The sequence below is a fragment of the Hippocampus comes genome, unplaced genomic scaffold (assembly GCF_001891065.2).
Source record: "Hippocampus comes isolate QL1 unplaced genomic scaffold, H_comes_QL1_v1.1 scaffold51, whole genome shotgun sequence".
In the NCBI taxonomy this organism is placed as follows: Eukaryota; Metazoa; Chordata; class Actinopteri; order Syngnathiformes; family Syngnathidae; genus Hippocampus; species Hippocampus comes.
In genome coordinates, this window is record NW_017805497.1 from 2,343,971 (window position 1) to 2,366,211 (window position 22,241).

Below are 22,241 nucleotides of genomic sequence, written 5' to 3' on the forward strand. Positions count from 1 at the left end.
GAATTACATATAGATAATGTTGCATTTCGATGAGAAATAAAATAGATGTTGCATTGCAGAGTGACTACTCGTTAGTGTACTGGAATACTAGTATGAGAGCAACCTTAATATTGCTTGGGTAGCTTATTAGTTAATTCGGAATTTCTCCATTGCGAGACTAATCAAGGTTTTCTTTTAACAAAATGGTAAGGATTTACACTTTGGTTAATTTTTGAGCTGGTTTATGCTGCTGTTTTGCTTTGTGACATAATTCTAAAAGGCTTGGCGGCTTACTCTTTCATGCATATCTGTAAACAGTAACATCTCTGAACTTGTTAAAATCACTACCCCCCCCCCCCCCCCCGAAAGAATTGTATTGCGGTTTGGGGAGGGGGGGGTTTTTTTTTTTTTTTTTTGGGGGGGGGGGTTGTCATCAATCAGTCGATGGTTCTCCCAGGAAATAATTGGATCGCAATATTTGCAGCAAGTCCAGTGTATGATTTCTCTCTGGCTGGCTTGTCTTTTATCTCTACAGGGTTCTGATCTGTACCCACTCCAACAGTGCAGCTGACCTTTACATTAAGGACTACCTTCATCCTTATGTTGAAGCAGGCAATCCACATGCCAGACCTCTCAGGTACGTATTGAAGTCTGTATTCTGCTCATATTTGATCATGCTGTGTAACTTTCCCATGCCCGCAGTGTAGCTTGGCGTCCTTGTAACAATCATCACCTAGAATTGGAATACTCCCTGCTGAAGACGCGCAAACGTTGAAATGCGCCAAGCTGATAATCGGTTTAGGAGAAACGAAAGTTATGATATCACACTTTGTGTTTCGGTACCGCCCTTCTGATGGTATAAAAATGATGTGAATCTCTTCCTGCTTCTCACACGTGACGCGCAGCCATTGTCTGTAGTTCGCGGGTGGCCGAAATATTCCGTTATTAAAAGCTTCGAAGGAACTGTTCATCAACTCCAGCCTTTATTTGGATTACCAACATTCGCCTCGTCCGAAATTCAACGAACAAGCGGAGGAAAGAAGGCTGCTTTCCCCCACTAAAGGCATGATGGCTGAAGTCCAATTCAATATTCGTTTGGCTGTGCACATGCTATTTGTTTCTTATCCATGTACTTTGAATACTTGCATCTTAAAATAAGAGGGTTATATTTGTCCCTAAATTTTTGTAACGCTAGATTCATTTATGCCAATGCCATCAGATTTAAAATACATTTAACTCATTCACCACCATTGACGAGTAGACTTGTCAATTACACCTTTGCAACGGGCGATGGATGGGGGAATAGCTGTTGCTACTCCACTGTAAATGTCAAACTTGGAAACTTTACTGGTGCACCATCAGGAGATGACATCAATGCCCAATTTTTTGTCTTTTTATATGAGATAAGTAGAGTTTGTGACTCCACTGGGAGAATATGTAACATTTTGTGCAAACTATTTTTTTTTCCATTTTTAATTACAAAAGAATGGAAAAAGGCAGATTCACCTTTTTTTTCCCGGTGGCACAAATGCAGGCTGCAGACTCTTGCCATCTCCAATTACTGTTGCAACCAAAGGCAGGACATTATGATAATCTCTAACTGGGGGATCTCTGAGTAAAAAAGGTTGATGAGGTGGGGTTGAAATGAAGGGCAAGAAAGGTGGCTGGGAATTCTGCTCACAAGACCTCTTAACCTTAAGACTTAATTGATATTAAAATATATAAACGGAGAGCCTCAAGTAACCAAATCTTGCTTTGATACATTTATTCTTATTTTCTCTCTTTCCAGGGTATACTTTCGGAACCGCTGGGTGAAGACCGTCCACCCAGTGGTCCAGCAGTACTGTCTCATCGCCAACACACAGGTCACTTTTAAAATGCCCAGAAGGGATGACATCCTCAGGCATCGTGTGGTTGTGGTCACCCTCAGCACTTCCCAGTACCTCTGTCAACTTGACTTGGAGCCCGGTGAGACACATTTCATCTCATGTATATCAGTAAAATCCAATTACAACAAAGGGCCGTCACAAACACATACTTTGGTGGAATAAAGCTTGCCTAAAACGTACATTGGGGGGACCACCACGTTTTATGTTGTGATTGTTACTCCATACTCCAAAATTGGCAGCTGTTAATTATGAAGTTGTGAATCTGCAGGGGTTTTTTTTCTTCATTTATTTTGGGTGGGGGGGGGTAACATTTATTTTTGCCATGGTCATGCTGAATACCTGTCTCATAACACTCTTGCTTAAGTGCTATCTTGGTGCAAAGGAAGTATTTTGAAGTAGAATCACTTTGCTGCTATCTTGTGAAGTCTACAGGAAATTAGAAACATTTAAAAAAAAATACTCACATGTATTTATTTGCAACAGGGTTCGGCCCCGAATATTCATGATGAAACCCTAAACTTGTTAATTTTGATATCAGGAAAATGCTAATGTAAGAAAATGAGAACTCCTATTCCAACAATAGTCATCAATTAAACATTAAAATAATCTGCAACAGAACCTCATATGCTGCTTTACATTCACTTCCCACCTGTCTCTGTGTAAACGATTATTTACAAAAAATGACTTTTTTTTTTTGGGTTGTTGTTTTTAATGTCCTGTTTCTCTTTCCAATAGTGTCCGAAACAGTTGCAATCTATGTCTTTATGCTACACAGAGACGAATAACCATCTGCGCTCACACTCACACCTCGGAATAATTTACAGTGTTCAATCAGCCTGCCATGCATGTTTTGGGAATGTGGGAGGAAACTCATTTATGTGACGTAAAAGACAAGGTAAACGAACCACTTTGTCAGGGCAGGCAAATGACTGCCGCTTAATGTTAATGGAGGGAGCTTTGTTGCATGGGAATGCCATCTGCCACTTTTAATGTATTTTACATCATTAGCCTACTCCCCACATTCCATCTCTTGGGCTCGCCTAGTGTTTGATAGCGATGTAAAGGGTCAGGAACAGAGGCAACGATTGGTAAGACATCTAGCAAGTTGCTTTCACAAATTGTCACAGCTATGCTTGGATACCCCGGAAAGATGTTTAGGCTGTTTCATGTTACTAAACATGTTAATTTATGTCCTCTAAGTGGGAGTTTAGCATTTGGATAAAGTATCCATTGCTGATTGTCCAGATAATGAAATAAAAACTTAAATTTTGATCATTTATCCGTAGAATTAAGGCTCTTAAAACATGGACTAACAAAATTTAAGTGTGTTAGTTTTAAAATGGTTGGATTTCATCTGTCACATATACTGCACTAAAATGAAAGAGACTTGAAAGCGTGCAAAGGCTTGCATGTGTAAAGTGAAGGACTAGTCGTGTATTATTTAATATTGTAGTTATCTTTCCCAAAGTGCGATCATTGTGGCCTTTCCTTCTCATCCTGGTTCCTGATGTCCAATCCAGTCTCCATTATCCTCCCAGTGACAACAACAAAAAAAATCAGCTACAGATCTAACATCTGATTTTGAGACAGGCTCTTCAAGGAAACAACTGTTATTAAAATAAATAAAAAATAGTGGATGAAATGAAAATCATCTTTGTTGCAAGTGTTTGATAGTGATGTAAACATATATACTTTATAAAATCAGACCTAAATTTTAAACCCCGTTAGACTTATACCGTAATCATTTAAATTTGGTGAAAACCTCAGTTTAAAGAAATTCCGCAGTTTTATGAAGCTGCCACTTCAGTTCTTTTTTTGTTTTTGATTTTTTTCCTGTTGCTTTTAACTGCTGCCAAATGTGAAAGCTTAAGAAAATGTATACCACGCTGGTCATATTGGACTCGAGGCAGTCTTTATGCATGTCCAAATTTTGAATGCACAGTGTTCCCTCGCTACTTTGTGGTATGGTTAATGCGGATACAACCTATCGCGGAATTTCAAAACAGTATTCCGCGATAAGATAGAAGAACATTACATTTTTCAGAATAGATTTGTACTCTATTGTATTTCGTATCTATTTTAATAGTCACTATCAAATATGCTGTTTGTCCATTCCATTCAGGCCTGTTCACTCATATCTTGTTGGATGAAGCTGCCCAGGCCATGGAGTGTGAGACGATCATGCCTTTTGCCTTAGCGAGCAGTACCACCCGCATTGTCTTGGCTGGAGACCATATGCAGGTCAGTCCCAAAATAAAGTGTCTGCAGCAGGATATTGGTTTTGTATTTGTATTCCATCTGAGTTTTGTTTACATGCTGAGATGTTCTCGCACTGTCTGGTGTCCTTGATTAAATTAAAATCCCTTTGAGGGAGAGCGACACAGCTTGCTGCAGGTATTAGACTTGATATTTGTTTGAAATCGGAAGATAACAGCCCCTATTGAGCTATCCCAGCAGCTCAGCCACAGCTACTATGAACTAAAGTGGCAATTGAGCTACACGAGTCCACATGTTTATGTATAAATAACCTTATTTTATCATCTCCTGCTTTCTATGCACTGCATTACCACCGGCATGCATGAAAGTTTAGCAAAATTCCACAGTTATTCATTAGTTTACAATTGTCACTAATCTGATGTAATTTTTCAGTGTAACTTGTATTTCTACATACTATACAGTTGTGCTCATAGGTTTACACACCCTGGCGGAATGTGTATGATGTTATTCTTTAAGGAAGACATGAGTGATCATGCAAGAAATGTATTTTTTCTTTATTAAGATTGAAATTTGATTAAGTGACATTTCAGAATAGCATAGTAATTACACCAAAAAGGTCCCAAAAGAAAATATTACATGGGTCCGGGTTTCATCGGCATTCATGGTTTTCCCAAAACTGCCAATGATTTCAGAAACTCATGAGCGCAACTGGAGATGTGTTCCAATTTTAATATTAGCCTTCATGCGCATAGTTGTTCAACAGTTGAATTATCTGTCCATATCGTCGTCATGATTGAATAGGCCATCTCTCAAGTTCTATTAAAAAAAAACAAAAAAAAATGGATAGAATAGAAAAGTCATTTGCCAAGGTTGCCATCTTCAAAGAATGGTGTTCAAATTACTTCATGTGCCAATATGCAATGGCATAAGACAATCAGGCTTTTCAAGCCTCATCGTAAAACTATATGTCTCTCCAAGGTAACTTTGTATGGATAATTAAAGTGACTAGTCCTCTCTAATTGTCTTTCTTTTTCACTTTACAGCTCAGTCCATTTGTGTACAGCGAGTTTGCCCGCGAGCGAAACCTACATGTGTCCTTGTTGGACCGACTGTATGAGCACTACCCTTCAGAATTCCCATGCCGCATCCTTCTATGCGAGAACTACCGCTCCCATGAAGCTATCATAAAGTAGGTGTGAGCCCTTGACACACTGGCGTTGTGACGGTGGTGGAGAGATGAAAGGCTAAATGGAGGAGTTGGAGAAAAACAGACTGACTTGGGTGTTCAGAGTGCTTTGTTTCGCGATTAGGGCAATGCTCACTGAGTTGTCGTATTTCAGATGCTGTCAAAAAGCTACAGTTTGACCTGTGAAACATCAAATAAAAAAGAACACAAAGTTGCAAGTTGACATATTCAGTTCTAAGGCAAGGTCTTTTGTTTTTGGTATACCCATATGTGTGCAAATTTCAAATTATGAACTTGTGGTTGGCTGAAAACCAGGGAAACGAATAAAAAATGTATTTCAACTGACTTAAGTATATTCTTTTTGTCTTATTCCTTCCTATTGTGTTCATACTACAGCTACACGTCAGAGTTGTTTTATGATGGCAAGTTGATGGCGAGTGGAAAGCAGCCCTGTCACAAAGACTTCTATCCTCTAACCTTCTTCACTGCACGAGGAGAAGATGTCCAGGAGAAGAACAGCACTGCCTACTACAACAATGCTGAGGTATTGAAGAATATATTCGCTATACAGTCAAACCTCGGTTTTCGAACGTCTCTGTTCTCGACCAAATCGATTTTCGACCAAAAAATTCGCGTTTTTTATGCCTCAGATTACGACCGAAAATCTGTTCTCGACCAAACTGAGCGCACTTGAATGCGCCACTTGACTCCTCTCGCCTTCCTTACACGAGGAAGTGACACTTTGTTAGAATAGAAAAATACAATGTTGTCATGTTTTAAAGTTTCATCTTGTTACATGCTTGATTGACCTCGAAATGCTTGTGTTCAGAGCATCTTGCACACAATGGAAGCATAGAGAGCTCAAAGGACCCGAGCAGATGGTACCTCACTATATCTCAGAAAGATTTACCCTTCACTAGTAGACACACTGGCGCCTGTTATCTGAAACGTGGAAAGGAAGATTTAACTTTGGACGGAAGGGAGTACTTGTATGCTCCATCATGAGAAAGGGTCACGAGCCAGGTCACAGACATGTCAGTTCATGGAAACACGCTTGTTGAAATGTCTACATTTCTGTTGGTTTATGGATGATGGTGCTGGTACCAAGAGAATGCTTTGTCTGAGGGGCGACCCAAAGGGGCCGTCCAGGGGTGCGGCATGTTAATGAAGATGGGAGTGTTTTTCTGATATATTCCTTGTAATTTGCATATACAGTCAATAAAAAGGCCGGCAGAGGTTGCAGAAGTCAGGTGACAGTCGGAAGCGCACACTGAGTGGCTTCATGGAGAACTGCACCTCCTGCCGGCAGTGAAAGTCAATCTGATCCTGCATCGAGCCTTTAACTGTCCGAGTGAAAATCTCTGACACGCTTCCTCGGGTAGACGAGGAAGTGACGCTTCCTCGTGTAGCGTTTCATTGTGAGCAGATGTGTTCAATAAAGATTTTTTTTGAAAAGAGCGTGGTTTTGGTTTTCGACAAATCGGTTTTCGAACAGCCTTCTGTAACGGATTATGGTCGAAAACCGAGGTATGACTGTAATTTTTGGACTACAAAATGCACCTGATTAAAATTCACGACAGCTACATTTTGCCATAAAAACATATTTGTCCACACATTGGCCGCCTCGTATTGATAGCCGCAGGTCTCCATGTTTTTGGGCAGCCATTTTAGATTTGGTCTTTGTCTATTTTGGCAAAAATGCTTATTTAGTCACATTTTAGTCACTCCAATTCAGGATACATGTGGTCAACGAAACCTCAAAAAAAGGTTTTCGTCAGTTTCAGTTAAAAATAGACATACGAGGTTTCCACCCAATACCAAAAACTTTCTGATGTACTAAGGATTATGCATTACACACATATAAAGTGGTAACAGTGCAATCAATGTTCAATACTCCAAAATAAGCCAAGAACCAAAACATTTTTTGGGGTAGTTGTTGTGGCTTTATTTCTGTGCAATGAGCATACATACACTTGCCCAAAATATGAGCAATGAATGAGGAACACTTGTATGAAAAAAAACGTGACACTTAAAGCAAAATAAGAGCAAGAATGTTTGAACAACGTAGAATGGAGGGGACTCCAAGTGCAGTTATGGTGTAAAGTTTATTTCATCCTCAGAGCTGACAGTGTGGATGATTTTACACTCCGATTCCATCACTGCAGCTCAGAATAACATGAGAAATTCTAAATAACAAAGAGAAATAATTCACACACTTTATCCCATCATCCAACAAAATAGAGGAAAAAATACCCTACTTGTTATAATTCCTACCTCTGTCTTAATCCACTTTTAATATTTGATTATACATACAACAAGCTAATGAACTGACATTACCCATGACGTTCACTCAACCAAAATAACTTCAAACGATAAAAAAGAGGCTCCCAATGAGTACCGCAGATTTTGCACCAGTTTTCCGTAGATGCCGAATATTTCCAACTGTTGTCACAGGATCATAAAGCCGCTTGGAGATACAGTAGTCTTCAAGTCTTAACCTTCAGCATGCTTGTCCAGAATTGTCTATTTAATCTCTTGACAGAACTCTCCCCTTTGCTTTGTCTACATTTTTGTCCAGGCCTGTTTCATGAATTTTGTTTTTAAACTAATTTCGTTGAGCCACAATTTATTAGAGCAATGTCAGATTTTTATTATTATAATTGTCAAATTCTGGTTATTTCTGCGTGTTTTTTTTTTTTTTCCAACAGAGGGTTACCAATAATTTTGTCGGTGTTGTTATGGTCAAAACACTTTGACTTTTCAGAGCCTTTGCAAAAGATGCACTTTTCATCATGCCACTTAAATATTTCATGAGTTTATGATCATTTAAATACTCTTTTGATGTTGAACATTCCCCTCCAACCGCCTCAGCCTTCATTTCATTATTGTTGTGACAAAAGTTTGGGCAGATTCTTTGTTGGGGGCTAATTCTTAATTTAACTGTGTGGAGTTTTGACAAAATTAAAATGGTCTGGACCTATTTAAAAAAGGGATTTTGCAAAGTATTTATTTTATATTTTTGTTAAATGTTTTGTTTTACAGGTTTTTGAGATTGTGGAGCGTGTTGAGGAGTTACGCAAGAAGTGGCCAGTTGCTTGGGGAAAGCTGGATGAGGGCAGCATTGGAGTGGTGTCGCCATATTCCGACCAGGTCTTTCGCATTCGGGCCGAACTCCGAAAGAAGAGAATGCATGAGGTCAGCGTGGAAAGAGTGCTCAATGTCCAAGGTGAGAAAAAACCTTTACCAGGTCACTATCGTTGTGTTTGTAAGACTTTTATATGTACCGAACTGGTGTACTGATGACAGCTACTGTTAAGTGCTCAGCCCTTAATCAAATTTAGCATTGAAGTGAGTTTCAATTTTTTGAAGGCATCCTGGAAATTATCGAAGAAAGTGGTAAAAGGACTGTAAAAAGTTCAAAGCCTCTGGCACCCTGCTCTACTGGAAGCAAGCTAGAGTTCACGTTCTCTGTGAATTTTTGTCAATTAAATAACCAGTAACATATCCTGTTTTTTCAGAAATTATGACATATTTCTGCATGGATTTTTTTTTTTTTTTTAGCAGTAATATTTTCAGAATGTAATGGTAGTCTTCATGAACACTTTCAACATGTCAAAAACAGACTAACTACAAGGACGTTGAGCACTTTTTAGTGAGATGCCTAGTCATACATTTTGCTCTAAAGTGCATTTTTACTCATATTTTATTCATGGTCGTTTTCGGGCGGAATTCCTTTGCCCCCAAAATGACAACTTCTCAGGAAATAAGTCTTTTTAAAATGCCATCTTGTTTACTCCGCTTTGTTCAGGTTTGATGGGTGCCAGCCGTCCTCATTACGAGGTTCGTTCACGTGCAGCTGTCGTATCCCGTTGCATATTCACATCAATGCAACATCACCCCAAAATTATGTTCAATCGCTAATTTAGTCTTCTCAAAAAGGTCATTAACCCCCTCATTAATTGCACATAAAAGACACAGAGACGCGTACACTGAAACGGCACTCTGATTCATGCCAGAATTTGAATTTGAACAAGCACAGTTTTTTGTTTTTGTGATCTATTAGCAACCTCCAGAGCCATTTACAGTGAAAACTCATTTATTGCGGGGGTTACCTTGTAAAAAGAACCCATGATAGGCGAAAACCATGAAGCAGTCAGGTTAATTTTTTTATACAATTATTATACAATACTATACTGCAGAATGAAAAAAATAAAATATAAGCTTTTTATTCAAATAATTATGATCGTTTTTAGAAATACTGTAAAATAATAATTTTAATAGTCAATACGATGTTGGACACATTGTGACTCACGTGTATTTCCCAGTTCCTCTGACTTTGCCTCTTGGTCCTGACTCCGCTTTGCTGTAGCGTCTTTTTCTACTGAAGGCTGCGATGCAGTTGTCATAGTTATTGGTAATTGTTGGGATATATAATTTTTGTAATTACAGATTTCAGTAGGGTTGAATGATGTTTGTATATCGTTTTGAAAAAAAATGAATGACATTTGAATATTCTATTTAAATGTAAATGGTATTCATTTTTAGTGACAATCAATTGTAATTATTTCTCAAGAAGTTAGGAGTTTTTTTGTGTGTGTGTTTTGTTTTAACACTGGCAGAGCCATGGGTGCCATGGGTGGAATGTCAGTTTTGAATGAGCACTCTCAGGCACTCAACCAAGATGTATTTCTAGGTAAACAGTTCCGGGTGCTGTTCCTAAGCACAGTGCGGACGAGGCATACCTGCAAGCGAAAACAAACGGCCATCAAAAGGAAAGAGCAGCTTGTGGAGGACTCCACTGAGGATCTGGACTATGGATTTTTGTCAAACTACAAGCTGCTCAACACAGCCATCACCAGAGCTCAGTCGTTGGTTGCGGTTGTGGGAGACCCAATAGCACTGTGCTCTGTTGGACGGTGCAGGTACGATAGTCTGTCTTTCATACCACTGGAGGATTTGTGAAAGTGGAGTGAATCTATTTTCTTATAATGTCATTTTAAAAATTCCAACCGATTTTGAGCTGATTTTTAGCTTGTATAGTTCCGACCAATCCATACAGTATCCGTATATTTTGAGAGTCGAAACTCTGATCTGTCTTGCATTTCCACTGCCGAGTGTAGAGGTGCCATAGCAACAACTGTCAGCTACTTAAATGGTGTGACATAAAACCTAACATGGCGTAACCCACCATCAAACAATTAAATGACCCTAGTGAGGAAATCCTGCATTGTATTTTCTGTGTTTACATGTGGCTGTTCGTTACAAGAAGATAAAATACTGTTGGTTTGACCAACTAACAGATTGCAGTGTATATTGATTCACCCTTAGGGCACCATACTGCTAAGTGCCTCAACTGCAGAATGCCAAAATATGGTATGGTGTCTATCAGAGCATTTGACAAGGGACACACAAAAAACAAAACTAAAGAACCAAAGAAATTACTGCACTAAACCGAATCCCAAGGAATGCAGACACAGGCAGTCGTGATACTCTAAATAGGAGTTTCTGAAGAAGATGTTTACTTAAATGCTGTCTCTCCTCTCTGTTCATTTTTAGAAAATTCTGGGAGCATTTTGTTTCCATTTGCCACGAAAACTCAAGCCTCCATGGCATCACTTTTGAGCAAATAAAATCCCAACTTGAGGCCCTGGAGCTAAAGAAGACCTATGTTCTCAACCCTTTGGCTCCAGAGTTTATCCCGCGTGCCCTCAGGCCCCTGCAAGGGCACCCGCCTTCACAGGCGCTACATACCCACCATCATCCTCATCCTCAGCATGTGCAGGCAACATCCACAAAGCAGGCACAGCAGCAACAGCAGCAATCGCCACCTAAGGTAAAGTGTTTTTTTTTTTTCATGTAGTTTGGAGTAAAGCCAATAAAACCAACATACAATAACACTTGCATGACTAGCATAATCATCCAACTGACTTTCATATCCAATTATCTTGCTATCGCCTTTAATTCAATGTGTACACAGACAAGATCGGGACGTACAAAAAATACCTCAAAGATTATGCATTTGTTTTGCAGCGCACTGTGGCAATGTTTTTAGGGTTGATGCCCTCTTTTAAGCAAACCCGTATGGATGGATGGTGGAAATAAATTGTGCCGAAACTGCTTTCTTGTTTCATGTAACATGTACCCAAACCCCGACAAGAAATGACTTTTCTGGTCATTAATTTTAGAAACTGGGGTGTTTTTTTTTTTTTTTTTTTTTAATGTGCCTACATACGTCCCCGCTGTCTGCCTCGAGGTAAAGGTTAACAAAATCACCACTGCTGCCAACCTGCTGCCATCACCTACTGGGCCTAATGAGCTGCGGCATCAGCTGGCTTTAGCTTAAGCTATGAAACATCTGATCCTGTGAGGTCTCCAGTAAATGTTATTTCAGCATATGCATCATGTTGCTTGTTTAAAAGGTCGTCCCATTATTTTAGTATTCATGGGTGACATATTGTTGCTTTCTAATCTGTTTGGTATGGAGTTTCATTGCTGCAAGGCAGGTTTATTCGCACACAATATTTAGACATGTGGTCGGTCCATAGTCACGTAGTTATATAACCGAGTCCAAATTAGATTTGAAATGAGTACTGCATGACTGAATAATATTCGGATTAATTTAGTTGCTCTGCTATTACACACTTTGATTGACGCCTCCCCATTGATAATGAAATGGTCATGCAATAGCAAGTGTGACGTGTTATAGCAGGACCACTCTAAAAGTCCATGGTTTTCCTTTGGAGCGGCAACACATGGCCACTTATTTGACTTGTATGTGATTTTCGAATGATTCTTTCTTGCAGGGCAAACATGCCAACCACACAGAGCACCTTCCCCCTGAAGGATATGGTGAGTGTTTTGAGTGTTCTGCGCATTTTCCTAAGTATTTGGCGGAAGTGTGACCACCCCCCACCCCTTTAAAAAAAAAAAAAAAGTACCGGTACATGGTAGTGGTTGCCAAGTCAATGACATCATTGTCATCATGGCTTGTTGTGATTGCTTGAGGTAAAATTATGACATCTCACCATCATTGTCATATATCTTCAGGTCGCATTAAAAAGTAATCGGTGTCAATCACCTCATAACAGGAAAAGATTCTGAGACAACCCACCTAACCAGTTACCAACCGTGGTGCCGCAGGATCCCGGTGACCTGTAAATGTCAACTACAGGGTTCTCACATTTTGCGTGAAATTTTTGAAAATGTAATTTATAGCAAGGCATATATGTATGTGCGTGTCGTTTTTTTTTACTTTTTTTTTTTCAGGAAACAGTACAGATAAATGTATAGACCATTGCGAAAACATGACAAAATGAGGACAAGACACTGAAGTTGTTTTTTTTTTATATAGTGGCAGTTTTTTCTCTACTCAGTCTTCTAGTCCTCCTTTTAACCAACACTGTCCATGTCTCCATGAATTCCTTGTGCCATGCACAAATTGAAGGATGTGACAGACTTAATCATTTTTGGGCGGTTATTTAAAAGCCTATTTCATCAACGGGGTGCCAAAAATAAACAAATGCAGTGTAATCGAAAACTTCAACAACCACTGAGTACACAAACAAATCGAATGAATTGCTTTTACTGAACAACCACCCCTTTAAAGGGAAACATTGTGAAGTGGGCTCAGTAACACACATGCAGTTAAATCTTTTAAAATGATTTAATCCCAGGGTAAACAGTATTTTCCATTCCTCTCTCATTGCAGTCCAGCCCAACCCAGCCGTTCTAATGGGAAACCCAATCCAGGCATTTACACCGCCTGTGGGTGCCGCCCCAGCTGGCTTGGGCAAGTCACCAAGTCCTGTTCAAAGGATAGACCCTCACACAGGCGCTAGCATCCTTTACGTTCCAGCAGTATATGGCGGAAACATGGTCATGCCCATGCCACTTCCGGTGAGTGTTCTGCCTCGATAACATGAGTCCATATTGACATATATGTGCAAGCCAATTTTGGATAAAGAGCTGAAAAGCTTGTCTTGGATCATCATGTTTAGATCAGAAAGGAATGATGTTATTGTTTGTGTTTTTTCTTCTTAAGTTGCCATGGCCAAGTTATCAGAATCGCTTTGCTGTTGACCCGCGCATCATGAGCCACCAGGCAGCCATGGCCTACAACTTCAACCTTTTGCAGGCTCAGAATCGAGGGTCCCCTATTCCCTGCAGTGGAGTGGTACATCCATCTCCCCTAGGAGTGGGCCAACCAAGCCCCGACACAGATCTACAGTCAGATGCCATCAGAAATGGCATGCTTTGATTTTCCTTTTACAACAAAATTTCACAGAGATAAGATATTATGCTAATAACACCATCGTTGTTGACTACTTTTTAGGAAAACTTGAAGGATGTCCGAAGTCGGAGCAGACACCCGAGAGAAAAAACACAGAAATTAAGGATAAACAGGTACACTGTACATAACATATTCCAAACAAATCGTGTCATATCTTAGGTCATTTCGATTATAGTACCAAACGATTCTCAATTCTGATTCTATTAGGCGACAGGGTTAAACAAGTTTTAATGATTTGAATTCGGGGACTACAGCCATAGACTAAGATTTGACATGACCTCTGTAATTTGTCTGCACAAGGTGGCAAAGTCAGTTTTTTTTTTTTGTTTTGTTTTGTTTCACCCCTCAGCCCCACCATCTCTCACCTTGTTTTCAACCAAACACACACACACACACACACACACACACACACGCACACATACACGCACACACGCACACACACACACACACACACACACACACACACACCGCAGAATCCTGAAATACCATTGACTTTTTACTTTTATTGTTATCTAGATGTTTTTATATTAACTATTCGGTATAGTCAGTAAAAAAAAAAAATCGAAAGATTATAGCTTTGCATATCTTTACCTACACTGATGGATTGGTTAATTGTGGTTAAAAAAATGAGATGTCCAAGTGGCACTTGGAAGAAAGTGTTTGGACACCCTTGGTTTGGTTGAAAAAGCTAATCACTTATTTTTGAATTAAATTGACTGAACTTGTCTCCAAATTTTAATTCAATAAACATTTTATTTTTTTCACTTTACTATGAATATCTCGCATGGATATTTTTAACCAGAATTAGTATCAAACCTATGAGTTTATGTGATTAGTTTTCTTTGCCTAGAGAGCTTTATTTTGAATACCTACCTTGTACAATAGCTTTCAATTACAATGTATTAAGTTAAACATTTTTTTTATGATCTGTTTAACACAACGCCCCAACCGCATTGTAATTGTGTCTGTAATTTTGTGAGGGTTTCCCCCCCCCCCCTCACCCCAAGTTCAAAAGAGAGAAAAATAAAAATTTAACAATACATAACTTTGCTGCTGTGAATTGGGAATTTCTCCATTGTGAAACTAATAAAGGTTTTCTTATCGTATCTTCTTTGGATAGTGACTGACTGTATGACAGCACCATCATATTCAATGTTTTGACACACAAACATATGTAATTCAAATGCTAATTAACTTGTCTTCCTCCATGTTTTTCAATGCATAATTTTTTTTCCAGGGTGATTTTGACACCGGGCGAAGTCTGGAATCACAGACCGATGGGTTAGCCGGTTTTCCAAATGCACTGCTTCACCGGAAAGACCCCTCGGCTGCTCAGAGAGCACTCAATTATCATCTGGCACCACCTAATCCCGCCTTCCCCACGCATCCCGTCGGTGGAAGAGCCCTCCCTCAACAATGTCCAGTCTCAAGGCTGCCTTATCGGGTAAACCAGCCTCAACACCCAGCAATGGTCCAACAGAGTCAGGTCAGCCCTGCTTTCCCTAGTGGAGGTCCCAGTGCATCCTTCTTTAGTGGCAGCATTGCCCCACATAGGGCTGCCCAGTCTCCCACTTTAGATGTGCCAGAATCTGGAAGTGTAGAAGAGATGGGGAGCTCCATTAGGACTCCTGTGCCCCACCTGGGAGGTCACCACCCTAATTTATCACAGCACAACAATAGAGTCAGCAGCTTTGGGGAGGAAGGACAAGATGCGGTGCACGCAGATGGTCTTGGTGAGTTGTCTTGAATGTATGCGAATGTGCGAAGTCACAAAGGCAGTCATTTAAGAGCAATGTCATGGCTTTTTAGATCTTCGGCGCCCCTTGGCTCTGGAGGTCCTGAACCAGCAGCAGCAGGCTGCCAGGCTCAGCCAGTGGAATGAAGCAGCAGGCCCTTTCCTCCCAGGGGGTGTCACCTTCCCTTTGCCCCAGCAAATCCCCCACCTTGCTCAGCCAGGCATGGCTCGTTTCTCACATCAGTTGCACCGTGCGGCTAACTGGGGCCTTGGTGCCAACATGGAGGATGAAGCTGGTTCGGCCGCTTCCACTGGTCCACCTTTCAACAGGTTAGACCGCTCCTATCAAACATAAAGTACTGTCTTTTAAAATAATGTAATGATTTTGTCGTTTAATTTCTACATTAATTTGTCAAATGTTCTTGGTGTTGATCGCGTCAAGATTTGGTGTATCATCGCATTTTCACTCGTCAGGTACACAGGCCTTCTGAGAGAGATCCCCCAACAGGAGCCACCTGAAACCAGGGAAGCAAGTGAAATTCAACCACCTCCTCAATCTCGCCTTCTCCAATATCGCCAGTCCCGTCCCTCAGCTGACCCTTCATCTTCTTTAGCTGCCACTTCAAATCATGCCGGTCAATTTCCATCTGGGCCTTTCCCCCACGAAAGCGGACGTGATCAGCTGAACAACAATGTTCTCAACACGGCAGCTCTGCAGCAGCATCCTGTTGGAAATCCCCTTTACAATAGCAGTTGCTACGCACAGCAGGCACCAGCCCACCCGACCAGTCCCCCCGCATCGCAGGTCAAATACCTTTTACAGGAGGCACAGTGGTCCCACGGTGGAGGTGCATCTGTCAGCCCGCCCCAGCAGAGCCACTTGTTGGGTAACCAGGCCCATGGTCTTCCATACGGAGTGCCCGTCATGGCCCCACCCAGCAGGCAGGAGCAAGTCCATTTGATGCAGCTTCACCATCAGCAGCAGCAGCAACAACATCATCATCATCACCATCACCATCATCAACAACAGCAGCAGCAGCAATCTCAGCAAAGTCAAAGTCAAGACCAGGAGTCCTACCACTCATTGTCACCCAGAACATCTGCAACCACTGCCCTGCACAGTGTAGATGAGGTAGATATCAAACATGTATTTGGATTGCTCTATGCTGTCTTCATCAATCAGAATTGAAAATCTCTATGGTGTATTGGATGCAAAGAGCTTGACCTTTGTGTACTGATATGACCCCAAAAAAGGTCAGATTACACCCATTCAAATGTGGTAACAACCTGAGCTGTTAAGTTTTCTCTTTTTTTCCCCACCCCCAAAAGAATGTGAGTTGCAGGCCTGCTTACTGCTTCTTTCTGTCCTGACCAAAGTGACGGATAATGCGATTTCCTGTCTTTGAGTAGATTTCACCATGAAAAATGGTCTATTGTGGACTGTCGCACCAAGGCCATCATTGCGCGAAGTTTGGTTGTACATGATGATCCAAGTGTAACCGCAACTACCTTGTCATTTTGTACATTAAGACATCATACTTTGTCAAACTAAATCCAAATACCATAATTTTCGGACTATAAGCCGCGACTTTTGTCACACGCTTTCAACTCTGCGGCTTATTTCATGAAGCGGCTTATATAAAGACTTTTCTAACGGCCGCCTGTGTACCGTCTTTCTTTGTAAATATCTCATGTTACAATATGGGCACCTGCGGCTTATACACAGGTGCGGTTTATGTGTGTACAAAATATTTTTTTCCTTTAAAAATGTAGTGGTGCGGCTTATAATCAGGTGCGGTCTATAGTCCAGAAATTACGGTACTTTTAGAGTAATACATTTTCAAAAACCAGTTATGGCCAGATGGTTGTACCACATTGTATGAACGGAAAAATGTCCAAACAAAAAAAAAAAAAACCCTAATTTTTGAAATGTCCGTATATGGGAGAGATCAAACATACTGTAAAATAAGTGTCACTTCACTTGCCCTTATTCTTGGAATTCAGAATTAAGTGTGGAATTGTTTTCTGCCGTCTGAAATTTGTATACAAATAAAAAAAATTGGCCATAGCACTTTTATTTTTTTCCCAAATACCCTTCGCTTTGCAGGCTATTATATCATCTCTTGCACCTCCTCTCTGTTATGGTTGATGTTACCAAATGCCTGTGTGTTTTTTGGATGAAGCTAAAACACTCTCATTGGAATGAAGGTATAATTGTGCGAGCATTGCTTTAGATGTCTTTCTAACCTTACTCATTTTTTCTCATGTATCCAGTATGAACCCAGAGGTCCTGGTCGGCCCCTGTATCAGCGCCGTATTTCCTCCAGCTACCCCGATCAACCTTCTCTTGCCAATAGCCACAATGCCATGTCCCAGCAGTCCCAGTCCTGTGCAGCTGACAGGACTCAGGACCACCCCCATCCACACATGCAGCAGCAGCAGCAGCACCCACACCCCCCCTACGGCTACCCTTCACATGAGCTCTGGCCCAGCAACGGTGGTGGTCCAGGTCCGTTCCAGAACATTCCATGTAATGGAGGTGGGACCCTCGGTCATCATCGGGAACTTCTCGGTAGGCAAAGTTAAAATTATTTCAGAAGACGTGTTGTCATGTCTGAGTACACTAGTAGAACCTCCATTGTGCATCGTTGGCCACAATCACTTTCTTTTGATTGCAATGGTTGTCCCAATTATGCTTAACATGTTTGGCAGAGTCGACAAATGTGTTTTTACATCATGAGTAAAATGTATATTGCTACTTTTTTAAGAGATTAGAAAATGTATTTCGTTACTCTGTTGAAAGCAAATAATAAAGTGAAACAGGGATTTGTGACACGTTGACAAGCCACAAAGCTTCTGGGAGGATGTCCTATGCACAGTTTTTAACCTGGATCGAAAAGCATTCACACACAGTTCACTTCTGTTGGCAGCATATACCATTTGGGTGCCGCATATATAATAGTGTTCTTTCTTTGTGTGTGTTTTGACAGCTTCCAAGGCCCTCCGTCAGATGGAGGAGCAGGTGAAGGCGGAGCCTCCGGCAGCACAACAGACACATCCCCACGCACTCACCTCCCTTCAGCACCCCGGACAGTTTCCACCCCTCATGTCCAACAAGCAGCAGCAGCAGCAGCCACAACAGGCTCCCGCAGAGCCTGTTCAGGCAGCTCCAAATCTAAACAAAGCACCCACGATGTCCTATGCCAGTGCCCTCCGCGCTCCGCCCAAACCACGAGCCATTCGCCCCGAGCAGGCCAAAAAGAACAGCGACCCACTCTCGCTCCTGCAGGAGCTCAGTATAGGAAGTTCAGATGGTAGCAATGGCTACTATTCCTACTTCAAATGAGTGTCACCTTCTACCCTATATATACATGCTAAAATAAAAAACAAACTAAAGAAAAAAAAAGAAAAATCTCGTCTCTGAAAATACAAAAAAAAGTAGTGATGAGTTCATTTACAAATTGTTTCTATCAGTAGGTTTTCTGCATTCTGTTCCATTTTAAACCTTTTTATTTGTAACAGTTTCTCCTGTTTCACATATCTGTGACGAAAACAAGTATATATAATGAATGCATTACCGGTATGTATACATAGTCATTATGTATATATGAACATATATACTTATATTATCTACAGTTGTATATGTACTGTACGTAATGCTAAGAAAAAAAAAGCTAACAGTTTTAAAGAGATTTTGGTTGGCCACTTAGCTTCCCTGCATTTTTACTTCCATATTGAAGTTGGTTTTGATGGTTACTAAACACACGTGTTTGCATTTCCGTCAAGTTTGTTGCTTTCACTTGATTTTTTTTTTCTTTTTTGTACTACTCTAGTTGTGGCAACGGTCAAAAGCTAAGTGGTCAGCTGACACAATCGAGAAGTGTATAGACGTAGGCAAGTTTCCTCTAATCTGTACATTGAAGACAATAAATGACTGAATTGTATGCCACAGACATGTCCTTAAATTATTGTCAACGCTTGTTATGCTTTCAGACATGTCGGACATTCTGGAAAGCCAGCCAAAACTAATATATTCCACGTTTGGCTTGTTGAAACATTGTCATATATTGATGGTTTCCCTTCCATTATTTGAGCTCATTTTGGATCTTAAATGGGGGAATGGGTGGTGTCGTCATATGGGCTTATTCTCTCTCAAAAAAAAAAAGAAAAGTAATGAAATACTGTACATGTTTTTAATCTTTTAAAAAAGTAACAATATACATTTTACTTTTCAGTCAGCAGAATACAGTGCAGATTTATTTAATTTTTTTGTACTTTATCCCGTGGTAGCAATACCCTCTCACTGCTCCCATTGTGGCCACTTTTAATCCATTTTATTCGCGCTAAAAACACGAGTTGTGGCAATTTTATTTGGGCTGAACAAAACCTCCAGTGAAATCTAAGAACGTCATAGAAAGGATATGATACGTGCTGTTTGCAGAAGGACAAGAAGGTCTCGTGCTATAGAATGTTGCAGTACTGTGATGGTTGATGAATGTGAATATGGGGGGAGGGGACCTTGAAGTTAAACTGGTGTGGCATTCTGCATAATTGGAAACACTGCCAGTCAACATTTTTTGTTTTTTTTACAAATATAAACACACTGACATTTGTGATGAAGATGCATTGGATATGGCTGAGATCTGACTAGCACACACTGTCCCTGATATGTTTTCACAATAAGACAATCTACTAACAATGTGAAGATGACATCGTTCACTAACTTCATAAATGATTTTCATTTGCTCCTAATTGGTTTATAAGTACAATGGGTCAATCAATGACTATTAGTTTTGTTTTGTTTTATTTGTTTGTTATAATATGAAATAAGAAAGAAAAAAAAAAGCTGTAAAGCTGTAAGCAGCTGTATTTTGTGTTCACTGCCCTGTCTGTTCAAACTAGTGACATCATCCCATTGTGCCATGATTTATCCTTCAGCAGTTAAACTTCTTAAAATGTGAAAAGGGACCTCCTTGTCGACTTGTGCTGGTACTTACAATGCATTGCCGAAATCCACATTCTTGTCACTTAGGGTATGATCGCGCTGGATAAACGCATACCTGTAAATATGCATTTCCTAGGTATTCACAAACCCTAAATTTGGAGATTTTTGTAGATGATATTCAAACAAAGAGTCATGTCCTTTTTAATTATGCAGTTTGACAACAAAAAAAAAAAAAAACCGAGGCAAAATCCAGTCGGTCGTCTAAAATGTCTTCAATCTTCGATTTTTGTTACACACCTTCCTCGCCACTGTACAATACTTACATTTACGTTGCTGTACTACAACTGTTGTGCCACAATGCAGCTAGACTACAATCATGATTTTTTTCTCTTTTTATTGCATGGTCTTTTTTTTTTTTAACTTTCTATCCCTGTTTTTATTTGTATCAATTGTGTGTGGAAAAACAAATTTTTGATCAACCATTTCCACAAGTCAAAATTTCCTTGTGTATTTGATGTGTACAATGTGACATAAGCCAGCTGTTCTATTTTACTAACATGTCATTCAACAATGTATCGGTCATTTATGTTTGTGTTTCAAAGCAGGGCTCAAGCTGAGGTTGCTCCCTGGTGTGTTTGAAGCTCGTTGGCTGAACTTGTGCAATACTAATATGTCACTGCGTCTCCAGCAACCATTTTTTTATATATATCTTGGCAGAAGGCATTGAGCCAAAGACTATTGAAGGATTTTTTTTTTCTTCAGATAATGGATGGATGGATGCGTTTGCCCTCCCCTCACTTTTTAAATTACACACTATCAGTTGCTTGGATTCAAATGTTTTTCCCTCCAGTTTTGTATTCTTATTTTTTTTCCCTGAAACATATTTGCTTGCCATGTTTTTGAAGAATCCAAAAGTCGAGCAATTTATGAGCGGCACATGAGGGGAGCAACTTTGGCCCAGCCAGTAGAGATAGATCATGGTGTCCACCTCTTTCTGTCATCCCTTTGCTCTCATCTGTTCCTCCCTGCAGAGAATCCGCACCGGCACGTCCACCCCCCCCCCCCAACCCCCTACCCCCCCAAATCCCAATGGATAAACCCATGTGGGTGCAAAAGTACTGCATAGATCTGTTTTACTCTTTTCCATTTCAACTGATGGTGGTTATAATAAAGGATTTAGACTGTGTTTTAAAGGTTATTTACTTTGTTTCTCAATTAAAGTGTTTTTATTGAAATTTGCTGGGATTTTTTTCCTTCATAATCATCCTCAACAAATGACACATTTGTGCTCGCCTCTGAACATAACGTGTGAAAAGTCATTTTGATTGAGTTATTTATTATATAATCTACATTTTAGCCATCACACCAAAATTAATGGAACAAAAATGTGTGCTTTTAATTATACAGTATTAGAATTTGCCCAGTTGTCTTTAAGTGACGCGTCAAGCACTAAACACAGGCGTATAAAATCTTGTATCTAATAATTCTAGGTTTATGCAAAAGTGACTCATAAATGTGTACCTAACTGTCAGAGATTTTCTCGGACAAAGTTAAAGAAATGACTTGGCACTCAGGAAAATTGTCTTCAATATCGGCGGGAGCGGATCTCTGAGAGTGAACGACGGTAGTTGCTCCGATGATCACACACTCCAGCTCCCTTCCCGCCAATTACGACTTTTATTGTAACATACAAAGAAAACACTGCCCCCGACATTTGCATACCGCACCCCCGGTCCGGCCCCTCGGTAGTGATTAGTTACCTGAGTTTAAGCTTTGAACCACCAGTACACTGGCGCCTTTCCGTCTGGTCTACACTGTATCAACATGTTGCAGACTTCGCGGACGACAAATGTCGCCTGGGCGCGATGGGTGTTCTCAACTCGTCTTATGTTGTTCAACCGCTGTTCCCAAATTATTCATTCCCCTTTTGTGACCGAGTTTCGCCCTCTCCCCTGTGATTGCCCACCTGCATTGACGTGCTAATTGTGGAAAGGTGGCCG

At 40.4% G+C, this 22,241-nt stretch overlaps 1 protein-coding gene across 2 annotated transcripts in view; it reads left to right on the forward strand.

Annotated features, from left to right (window-relative positions):
- Positions 1 to 21,476, forward strand: part of helz (helicase with zinc finger) — a 41,075-nt gene extending 19,599 nt beyond the window's left edge. For both annotated transcript variants that reach the window (XM_019876525.1, XM_019876526.1), the window contains 17 exons: positions 515 to 616; positions 1,769 to 1,947; positions 3,991 to 4,109; positions 5,129 to 5,274; positions 5,668 to 5,815; positions 8,314 to 8,497; positions 9,965 to 10,193; positions 10,828 to 11,104; positions 12,075 to 12,120; positions 12,980 to 13,167; positions 13,313 to 13,517; positions 13,604 to 13,674; positions 14,799 to 15,294; positions 15,371 to 15,626; positions 15,771 to 16,428; positions 17,571 to 17,868; positions 18,287 to 21,476. In XM_019876525.1, coding sequence (XP_019732084.1) covers positions 515 to 616; positions 1,769 to 1,947; positions 3,991 to 4,109; positions 5,129 to 5,274; positions 5,668 to 5,815; positions 8,314 to 8,497; positions 9,965 to 10,193; positions 10,828 to 11,104; positions 12,075 to 12,120; positions 12,980 to 13,167; positions 13,313 to 13,517; positions 13,604 to 13,674; positions 14,799 to 15,294; positions 15,371 to 15,626; positions 15,771 to 16,428; positions 17,571 to 17,868; positions 18,287 to 18,642 — 3,958 coding nt within the window. In that variant the 3' untranslated portion in view covers positions 18,643 to 21,476. The remainder of the gene's footprint in view (positions 1 to 514; positions 617 to 1,768; positions 1,948 to 3,990; positions 4,110 to 5,128; positions 5,275 to 5,667; positions 5,816 to 8,313; positions 8,498 to 9,964; positions 10,194 to 10,827; positions 11,105 to 12,074; positions 12,121 to 12,979; positions 13,168 to 13,312; positions 13,518 to 13,603; positions 13,675 to 14,798; positions 15,295 to 15,370; positions 15,627 to 15,770; positions 16,429 to 17,570; positions 17,869 to 18,286) is intronic.
- The last annotated feature ends 765 nt before the right edge of the window (positions 21,477 to 22,241 follow it).